At 35.3% G+C, this 11,623-nt stretch overlaps 1 protein-coding gene across 1 annotated transcript; it reads left to right on the top strand.

Annotated features, from left to right (window-relative positions):
- The first annotated feature begins 601 nt into the window (after positions 1–601).
- Positions 602–1,012, top strand: LOC142176000 (uncharacterized). Its single transcript, XM_075243024.1, has one exon. It carries the CDS (start codon positions 602–604, stop codon positions 1,010–1,012), a length of 411 nt encoding a protein of 136 aa, XP_075099125.1.
- Positions 1,013–11,623: the final 10,611 nt, after the last annotated feature.

The following is an 11,623-nucleotide window of genomic DNA, read 5'->3' as shown; positions in this document are numbered from 1 at the left end:
AAATCACGCTGGAGGAAGATCTTTGGTAAAAAACATAACTAGAGTTGGCTATTACTGGCCAAAAATGGCAGAAGAAGCGGAAAAATTTGTGGCTAAATGTGACAAGTGCCAAAGATATGGCGACAACATGCATCGACCAGCTGAATTATTACATCCGATTGTTGCTCCATGGCCTTTTATGAAGTGGGGGATGGATATCGTAGGTCCACTACCATAAGCTAAAGGCAAGGTAAGATTTCTGTTAGTACTCACCGACTATTTTACTAAGTGGGTAGAAGCAGGAGCCTTCAAACAGGTACGAGAAAAAGAGGTCAGAGACTTCATCTGGCAAAACATCATATGCCGGTTTGGGGTTCCAAAAGAGATCATGTGTGATAACGGCCCGCAATTCATAGGTGCACAAATCACAAAATTCTTCCTAAGTTGGCAAATTAAAATGATTACCTCAACACCTTATCATCCGGTGGCCAATGGACAAGCTAAATCAACAAATAAAGCTATTATCAACAACTTGAAAAAAAGACTAGAAGAGTCAAAGGGCAAGTGGCCAGAAGTACTACCTGGAGTCTTGTAGGCTTACCAAACAACAACAAAAACAAGTATGAGAGAAACACCGTTTTCACTTGTATACGGAGTTGAAGCCTTAATTCCAGTGGAAATAGGGGAGCCAAGTACGAGATATACTCAAGCTACTGAAGAGTCGAATGAAGAAGAGATGCGGGTAAACCTGGATTTACTTGAGGAAAGGAGGGAAACTGCATTAATAAGGTTGGTAGTGCAAAAACAAGTTATTGAGCGGTATTACAATCGGAAAGCTCGTCTCAAATACTTCAAGATTGGGGACTACGTACTCAAGAAAGTTTTCCAATCCACGAGGGCAGCCAATGCAGGAAAGTTAAGTCCAAATTGGGAAGGGCCATATAAAATTCATGGATCGCAGGAAAAGGTGCATACGAGCTTGAAACATTGCATGGCAAGATTCTACCTTCAAATTGGAATGTTGTTCATCTGAAGAATTACTATTTATAAGGGAAGAAAATATAAACGGTCAGGTATCCCCACTAACGATTTTTATATCTAAATTGTTAAAGTTTTACTAACAATTTTATATGATAGGCAAAAAGCTAGCCCACACTAAATGATGAATTTCGACCTGAAAGACACGCGGAAGGAACATAATTCCTGGTCTAGGGTTACAACTATTCTGATGGAAATGTAATGGGTTAAGCAGCCTTCATCTAAAATTGTACCTCTGGAAGGAATAATCAAAAGCTCGAGATTTCATACTTCAAAGCTCAAACACTTGGGGGACTATATAATATACATATGATATATGTATAAGGAAGGCAAAGAAGGCTGAAATAATTATATTTCAAGTCAAGCCTAAAGTCTACTCAACAAATATCAAGTTTAGAGCAAAGTCTCGAGCCAAAAAATGCAAGCCTGATCCAAAAACTATGATGAATACACTCGTGGATATAAACTTCAAACTCCTACGAATGTTTAGGTTAAAGGAAGTATTTAGCCATGGGTCATAAAGAAACCCTTGGATTTTCTTTTTTACAAAAATGTTGTAATGGAAATAGTTACGAAAGAGTTATAGAAGATATTTAAATACATGTAAGGTGTTATTTAAGTTCGACAAAGTTTGAATGAAAACTTTTGTCAAAGTTGTTCCAAGAAACATGTGTGTTCCTATTTCTCCTTTCATATGTTTACACCATTATGAAATTGAGACGTCTTCTTCATTAAGTGTCTTATATAAAATGGACCTCTTTTATAATTCATGTTTGATTCAAAAATCGATGAAATTAACTAAGCATTTTTAATGCAAAAAGTTAAAAGGGTAAAACAAAACCCACATATTAAAATTAAAATGGAAGCAAGACCTTGAACTTACAAAGAACCAAGGCAAGGGCAAATCATTAAAAGAGTATAACAGAAACTCAAGTTAAAGGTATTATAAGTTGAAACAAAAAACTTTATAATAAATATTCAGTTCAAAATAAGTATAAACTTAGTCCTAACTTAATTGTCATTATAAAATCCCCGAAAAGACCTGGGGATATATTGTCACCAAAAAATATTACCCCTAAATGGGACCAGGGGTAAAACCACCAAATGTTCCACCAACAAAACAAAAACAAAAAAAGTTAAACTTCATAAACAAACTTTCATTGTGGAGCAGGTTCTGAAGAAGAATTCAAAATGGCATCATCAGCATCAGAAGACTCGATTGGATCAGAAGGAGCCACCGCACCCACCGCACCAGGATTAGCTTCAATATTTTCAGGAATATCAGCCATGGGTGAAGAAAAACTTTGGCTTTGCTGAGTTTTTTCAATTGTCTCCTTTATCTTTACTAATTCAGCATCCAACTTAAAACCTTCCTGGCTTACCTCCATAAGGGTATCATGGCGCGATGGCCCAACTTACTTCAACAACGGCCTTATCTTCAAGAGCCTCGTAGTCTCTTTCCCAATGGTCAATTTCACTCTTGAGCTCCTCCTTTTCAACTAAAGTAGCATCTAAGAAGATTGCAAAGGGGCAAGTGAACTCTCTAAGAACTTGACCTTATCAGAAGACACTTGGAGATCTTCTTGGGTCTGGGTGAGTGTTTGAACAAGCTCACCAGCATAAACCTCTTTCTCGTTCAACAGGGCCTTCAGACCTCTAAACTCTTCTGTTGCTTTGGAGAGTTATTCAGCATAAGATGACTCGAGAAGGTTCTTATCCTTGCCCGTCTGGTTGGAAGAAGCTTTCTCAACTGCTAGCTCTGATACCATGACTCTTAGCTGCTGCTCTAAGGTACATTTGTTCTCCTCTAAAACTTCCATCTCAAGTTGGAGGCTCTCATGCTGCTCTTTCCAATTATCTGCCTCAATCTAGTAATCATGCATCAACTGCTCTGTAAGGGAAACCCTTTTCATCATCTCCATGCCGATGAGATTGATCTACATAAAAAAAGGATAAGAATCCTAGCAGAAGGAAAATGGCATAAAATATGAAAAGAAATCTATACCTTCAATGATGATTACAAGATGTCATTCATCCAAGTCAAAGAACTGTGACTTTCTAGCTTGGACTTTTCAATAGTATCAATCAAGGGTTTTAACCATACATCAGCTTGGCCTGATTTCTTTAGAAGATTACCATCGGCAGGAACTTCAATGGTAATTTTCTTCATTACCCTGCTTCCACTAGAAGAACCAATTTTAGTACAAGAAATATTGGTAGCAGGGACAGTAGACGAAGTCATAATGACTTGAGGCGGGGCCGAAATAGCAGCAGTAAGAACAGGCATGTGAAGTTCCACTGGGACAAATACGGGAAAGGAGGCAAGAGGTACTTCCTCAGACACCAAGTCAAAGCATTCATTATCAAACCCACGCGAAAAAAATTGTTCATTAGAGTCACAAGCTACCATGGGAGTCTCTTCATCAGAACTCAATAAAATGGCTTCAACAGACTCGGTCACGGGAATATAACGAGGGGGAGTAACTTCGTCATCCGAAATGATGCTTCTTCTAGCCCGCGACTTTCTAACCAAAGAGCTTCCATCCCGTTCCTCCTCGTCTTCAGAATCCTAGGGTCTATCAGCTTTCCTTTTTGTTGAAGAACTCAAGATTATCTCCTGAGCTCTTGCCAAAGAAAGTCTAGAATCTGCGATTGACACAACACTTACACCACGAATAGGAAACCCTGATAAAAAGAAGGGTTAAATACATTCTAAAGAAAGAATGAATAAAAATAAAAGAAAAGGAATAAAATTTTTACCGTGAGTTTTAACCTTCCAACCAAACATGTTTGAGAGGTACTTCCAAGATCTAACTTCCATCGGAGCAATTGTCAAAAATTTCTCAACCCAACCACGAAAATTGGGAATCTCTTCAGCAGTTCCCATGGTTGCTGAAAGAAGAAAAGTGAAACAGTCACGGGAAGTACAAACTCTTTTTAAAAAAAAAATAGAAGAGAGAAAGTTGTAAAGAAAACGTACGTGCAAAATTCCACTTTTCAGGGAATGACCTATTTTCTTCACCTACTAACCCTAACGTAGGAGCAACAACAAATCGGGTATACCTTTGTCGTCCTCAGGGCTGACTAATACCCTCTTACTCCCTGCCACCAAAGTAAAAATTCCATGACGGAATATCTTAGGGGAGTAAAGGTGGATTAGATGAAAGAAATGAAAGGCAATTGAGCCAAATTAGCCAAATACCTTAAACATGCAACAGCCCTCCATACAATAGGGCCAATTTGTCCTAAATACACATTGAAGAAGCGGCAAAATTCAATGATAACTGGATTAATAGGGGGCCTAAAGTCCAATGTAAAAGGGTATGTATACACAAAAGAAATGCCAGCCTTGAAAGAAGTAATCATTTGATTTGCATTAGGGATCAGAATTGAGAAATCAATCCTCCAATGACAATCTCTACGAACAATAGAGATCAAACCTTCAGTAATCTGTGAAGGGTAAATATCGGCACGATCATGAGAAGACATAGAAGAAACCTAGTTTCTAATTAATTCTCTATCAGTATATAAAGAAAGTTCAAAAGGGATAATTTCATCTACTGTAGGTTCACGGATTGGCTCATTGGAATCCCTACTTCTGGAAGAAGACCTATGTGTAAGAGAAGCCCTAGTTCTAGAAGATGAAGGAGGAGTAGAACTAGGTAGAGAAGAAGAAGAACCTCGAATGGAAACTGACCCTAAACTACGTATCCTACCCCCTCTCCTGCTCCTAGTAGGAGCAAGGGGAAGTTTATCTACAATAAGAACTTTTTGATGATTAGGGTTTGAAGAAGCCATAGTTGTACGAAGAGGAAGAGAAGATCGAATACTCAAAGATGGAAAACTATTCTATGAAAGAAAAGACAAAGGATATATTTATACTTAGAAGCAACCCCCAAACAAAAAGGTAATAATGGGAACGTCATAACGAAAAATGCCACTTCGTGATTGATGAAGCCGTAAGAAAGCCTTAAAAGACATTGAAGAACTGCAGAACCACTCAAAAGTCACCACATGTCACATGCATTAAATGGAAGTGACATGTGAAGCGTTAGTTCTGGAAAAGGTATAATGATAGGTGAGAATGGCGGCAAAAATTCCCGCTTTAATTAGATCCACTTCCCAAATATTCAATTGTTGAATAAATGGCAAGTGAGGGGACCATCTGTATTGGGGAAAATCGAGTTAACATTTGGAATTAATTATGTGTTGACATGTCAAGACACATGGGTCAATGGAAGAATGATAGCTGGCAAAGAGTATTCAAAGAGCCGCGAGCCTTAATAGGTACGGGCTAAGGTTCAAGAAAACAAAAAGGAACGGTTACTCGGATCTCTTGATGATTTGAAAAGACATCGGAGGAATGAACCTAGTTAGAAAAAAGTACAGATACGTATTATCTGTAATTAATGAGCATAAATGATGGGGAACATTAAAAATCTTCATGAAACAGTTACGATTGTCAATTATAACGTTACATTAATGCCATTAATTGCTCATAATGGCTCTATTATGAGATGAAAGAAACGTAGTACTTCGAAATAGATATAAAAGGAGAGAAATAGCATTTATATGGGGACATGGATTATTATTGGAATATACTGATTTACATTGCTTTATTTTGCTTACTCAGCTACTTCTCAATTCAATTCTTCTTTTTCATTACACAATTATTTCTCCATTTTATTATCAGTAACCCGAGTTCTTCTAAAATTGGGCTTTGATCGAAATTCCTATTTTCTGGTTAAACAATTGTGATTGAAATTGTGAAATATAAATACGAGGCGGTACCTCGGTTGTGATTTTCATTGTACATTCCATGTTGGAACAACTTGTTGATTTGACCGGTCATTGTTCTTGGTCATTCGTTGCTATGTTTTTGGTTATTCGTTGCTATGTTGGTATTGGAACGATTGTCGTTTCTTGTGTGAGTCATTCATTCCATGTGATTTATTGTGTTGATTTAACATGCCAATCTATGCCTTCGTTATAACATGGTGAATTGTTTGTCAATGTGAATTTAGTTGCGTGAAGTCACTATATCATATTATGTTGAGTTGTTGGTTACATATTAGTTTAAATAAAAGAATTATTAACATGCTTTATTTTATGCGCCTCTTAAGATAGAACTCGTTATCTCACTTGGTGCTTATTATTCTAAATGTTTATCATACTTTCACAATAATTGGGTTCTCAAATTATATTCATCACCCTGTTATATGTTTACCTTACTTAAAATTGTTATCATATTTTTTCTTTAACAAATTCTTTATTTAATTCTTTAATATAACTTATGTTTTGCTTTGTTTAAAAATGACACTTTTACTCAATTATATTAATTTCAGAGCTAAAGCCATCCGATACTCTGTTTCGTATAAATGGTATATTATTTTACTTTATTTGATTTCTAAAATAAACTCATTATTTCATTTGACATCTTACGTAATTCAAGATTGTTGTTATGTTTTATCGTATTTAAATGTATCTCTCATTCATCTAAATTAATATTTTTCACAGTTGCAAAGTACATGGTAGCACGTGGAGTTCTCCGTGCGAAGGTGATTGTTATTGTGGGCACGAGGTGCCATGTTATGACCCAAAATTTCCACCTTCGAGGCTGTTATGTCACCTAGCGTTCACTTGCTAGGCAAGCCAACATTAGAGGATCTATAATCCAATATTCATCAATTCAAATAAGTAAAACCAATTAAACTGAAATGAAACCAATACGAATTGCGGAATGACATAAAACCAATAATATCTAAGTACACCCTAGATCTGGAGTCACAACGAGCTTCTAGATTTTCTACATAAAAAGTTTGAAATAAGTACAACTATCTCGAATGATAAGAACAGTAAATAAGGGGAAAGTGGATGGGGACTTCAAGGTCTACAGACGCCAGCAAATCTACCTTGAGTATCCAAAGCAAATCTGATCTGAAATGCCTCCCGGACAGTTGGGACCAATACCAAAATCTGCACAAGAAGTGCAAGTGTAGTATGAGTACAACCAACCCAATGTACTCCGTAAGTATCGAGCTTAACCTCGATGAGGTAGTGACGAAGCTATGACAAGACACCCACATATATAAACCTGTGCAGATAAAAATCTGCGTACAACATAACAACAATAGAGGATAAACATATACTGTTGAGAGGGGACATACGAAAGGTGTACAAGATACGATAAGTACAACAGGGAATGATAACAAGAAATAATCAATAAGCCCTAAACCAGCAAAACGAATAAACATAATGAACAAAACTGCACGTCATCACCCTTTGTGCTTTTACTCTCAACCTTACTACGAAACAATAATAATGGCACAACATCATCCTTCATGCTTTTACTCTCACTTTCATCATAAATCAATAGATACGACACGACATCACCCTCCGTGCATTAACTCTCAAACATGGCACGTCATCACCCTTCGTGCATTAACTCTCAAACATGGCACGGTATCACCCTTCGTGTATTAATAGTCTCTCTTACCATATAAAAATGAATATATAATAATAGGGAGATTAAATAAACAAGGACAAACTTTACATCAATAATGGTTCCACAAAACCAATCTCAACTTCAGAAATAATACTCATTTATCATAGATTGTCCATAAATGTAGAAAGAACAATCAATTAGTAATTAAACCAGTCTAAGAATGGATATCATGATCAAATAAAGCATTAAATTACAAGAAACAAGTCTCACCCACATGCTTTAACCCAACGACAACGCATAAGTACTCATCACCTCACATATACATTGTACCCAACATCTAAACATGTAGAAAATAGGTAAATAAGTCCTAATCCCTCAAGTCAAGGTTAATCACGTCACTTACCTCTCTCCAAATATCAACTCAAAGCTCAACCACGGATTTACCTTTCAAACAAGCCTTCGAACCAACCAAATCTAGCAAATTACCAACCAAACGATTCAAAATACGCCTTAGGAACTACCCACGAATGAAAAAGGTTCAATTTATTTCATTATTGAAAAAGTCAACAAAAGTTAACTCCCCGGCCTGCTTGGTCCAAACCCGAAATTCGGACCAAAACCTGATTACCCATTCACCCCTGAGCCTAGTTATGCAATTTGTTTCAAAATCCGACCTCAATTTGAGGTCTAAATTTCAATTTTACAAAAATTTCTTATTCTACCCAAACCCCCAATTTCCATATAAAAATCTTAGATTTTAGGTTGAAATCTTATGAAATGGAATGGAAGATTGAAAAACAAATAGGCTAGAATCACTTACCAATGAATTGGGGAAGAAGGGTTCTTGAAAAAATCATCTCTAGGGTTTATAGGTTTGAAATTTTGAGAGAATGAACCAAACTCCCATCTAACTCAGCTTTTGACCACATGCAGATGTCAAAATTATGACCTGGGGTTCGCAATTGTAACCTGGGGTTCACAATTGCAAACTCTGCATATGAGAGAAACCCTTCGCAATTGTGAAGGTCCCCCATTTATGCTATTAGCGCATTTGCGATGACTTGTTCGCAAATGCGAACTGTGGTCTTCCGCAATTGCGACACCTTTGATCGCAAATGCGAACCCTTGCTGACCCACCCTTCTTCGCAAATGCAAAGATTGTCTTTTCAATTGTGACCCAAGCAGGAAAATAAAATCTTCGCAATTGCAAACACTGACCTCACAATTGCGAGGTCAGAGACCAGCAGCAGAACTGAAGCACACCAACAATTTTCCTAAGTCCAAACTCACATGTAGCCTATCCGAAAATCACCCGAGCACTCGAGGCTCCAAACCAAACATGCACACCAGTCCAAAAACATCATACAAACTTGCTCGCGTGATTAAATCACCAAAGTAACACCTAGAACTGTGAATCAAATACCAAATCAAATGAAATTTAAAAAAAAAAACTTTAGAATTGCTATTTTAACAACCGGACATCCGGTTCATGTCAAACTAACTCCGTTTTCCACCAAATTTTACAAATAAATCATAAATATAGTAATGTACCTATACCGAGTTTCGGAATCAAAATACGGATCTGATATCAACAAACTCAAACATTGGTCAAACTTTTAGATTCATTAAGCCTTCAAACTTTAATTTTTCAACAAAATATGATAACTCGAGCTAGGGACCTCCGAATTTGATTCTAGGCATATGCCCAAGTCCCAAATCACTATACAGACCCACCGGGACCGTTAAAATACGGATTCGGGTATGTTTGCTAAAAACGTTGACCGAAGCCAACTCAAATGGATTTTTAAGGCAAAATTCATATCTTATCAATTTTTAACATAAAAGCCTTCCAGAAAAATACCCCCGACTATGCATGCAAATCGAGGAAGGCTAAAATGAGGTATTTGAGGTTTCGAAATATGGAATTAAGGTTTAAAACTCTAGATGACCAATCGGGTCATCACATGACATATGTGTAAGATTTGAAAATTGTGGTTCATGACTTTTGGTTTATGAGTTGTGGTGCCTCGGGGTAATTCTAGTTGTAAGTCCATGTGTTGGGAGCAATTTGATTATTTGAGTTGTCATCCTTTTTTTCCTTATTTGAGTTCATTTACATCTCATCGGTGTTCTGATTATGTTGTTTCTTTATTACTCATTTACTACTTGCTGCCATTTGTATTTGTATTATCTTTTTGCTGTTGGTCTTACATTGATGTTCTTTCATTGTTAGCTTATGTACATCTTGAACAAGTTTCTATGTCTAGTAGGTGTCTTGACTTGGCCTTGTCACTACTTTACCGAGGATAGGCTTGATACTTACTGAGTACCGTTATAGTATACTCATGCTATGTTTCTGCACATTTTTGTGAAGATCCAGGTATTCTAATTGTGTTGTTGAGAGTTGCGTCAGCGCGGCGGAGACTTCAAGGTATACATGCTTGATGTTCGCAGGCCTCGGAGTCACCATCTTACTTCATTATGCTACTATTAAATTGTAATTCAAAACAGGATTGTGTTTAGAAATTCTAGTGTGTTTTAGTAGTGATTATGACTCCATACTACCGGTTTTGGGAAATGTATAATTATTAGCTACTTGCGGCTATGTATGTCATTTAATGGTTTATGATAAATGATTAAATAATTTAATTTCTTTTATTAAATCAACATGCGCTAGCTTTACCTAATCTTAGACACTAGGTGTCATCTCGACATCATACAGAGGGAAGTTGGGATCGTGACAGTTGGCTTGAAACTTTATTATTTACCTTATGTTTCGGTAATATTTGAGATAAAATGTTCGTGCAAAGTACGAACATAGAGACTAGTCTATATCTATATCTATATTATTATAAAAGCACGAATAATTTATGCTAAATGTTGAACGACTAAAATATCCCCGAAACATTGATTGGCTTTTATGCCCTTAAATATTTGTATAATTTAAGGATCTAATTGTAAGTTACCTAATGATGAAATTCTTTTTCGACTTAAACTACATATACACCAACCCTACAAAGTTAATTCTACTTGGATTAAAAAGGCATGTCCATAATTTTCTTTTAAAAAGAATTATTATTCATAATTACAAAAAAAAAAATGTGGGAGAATAGGATATTTACGTAGCATATTGTAAAGTCAATACAAGATTCTTCCTCACGATGTATTGTATTTGAAAAAGGAAGAGTCTATATGCTTAATTTCCCTTCAGTACGACAATTTTGGAACGTGAGAATTTTGAGTTCTATTTGGAGAAGGGATTTTTTAAAAATTAATTTAGAAATCTTAAATTTTTACAAATATAAAGGAAAAATTTAGTATTAATCTCTAAGAACATTTATAACATTTTAAGTTAAGTAAAAAAATGTTACAACACTTTAAAATCTTAATTTATATTAGTTCATATAAAGTTAAAAACTAAATTAAGTTAGATATCTTTTATAACTACTTTATGTTCCTAACTATTATGAGTTACTACATAGTTCAAATAATTGAGTTAATTTTAAAATATTAATGAATAAAAAATCATTAAATAATAATTTTTAATATATAAAATCTAATTTAAAGGAAAAAAATACAGGGGCAATTTTCTATGAATATCTTTCTTTTACATGATAATAAAGTGGTTCTAATAATGCAGATGAGACTTAAGTAAATTTATCATCTTTGTAAGTTAAGACGATATTATTTTGAATTCAAGTGTTCTGTTTATGTAATACCATTAATTTCTAGATTCAAAAATGATTGTCGTATTTTTATCACGTCAATTACTCTATAATGATCATTTCATCTTGAAAATAATTTATTGATAAATTTAGTTAGTTGTTCTTTCACATAAGAGTTTTGACTAAAGATTTTACGTGCAACGCACGTACATAATGACTAGTTATTATAAAAGCATGAATAATTTAGGCTAAATATCGAACGACTAAAATATTTCTAAAATATTGATCGACTTTTATAACTTTAAATATATGTTTAATTTAAGGATATAATTGCAAATCATATAAGGGTGAAATTTTTTTATGATTTAAATTGCACATACCGAGAAAAAAAGGAATAAGTGGGAAGGTGGAATATTCCTATCCAAATTAATTTTGAATTCATCCTCCCGCACCAACAATACAATATTTTACTCTCCTCTCTGATATTTTACACAAT

The sequence above is a fragment of the Nicotiana tabacum genome, chromosome 22 (genome assembly GCF_000715075.1).
Source record: "Nicotiana tabacum cultivar K326 chromosome 22, ASM71507v2, whole genome shotgun sequence".
Lineage (NCBI taxonomy): Eukaryota > Viridiplantae > Streptophyta > Magnoliopsida > Solanales > Solanaceae > Nicotiana > Nicotiana tabacum.
Note: the sequence above shows the minus strand (reverse complement) of the source record. Positions and strands in the feature narration are given on the sequence as shown.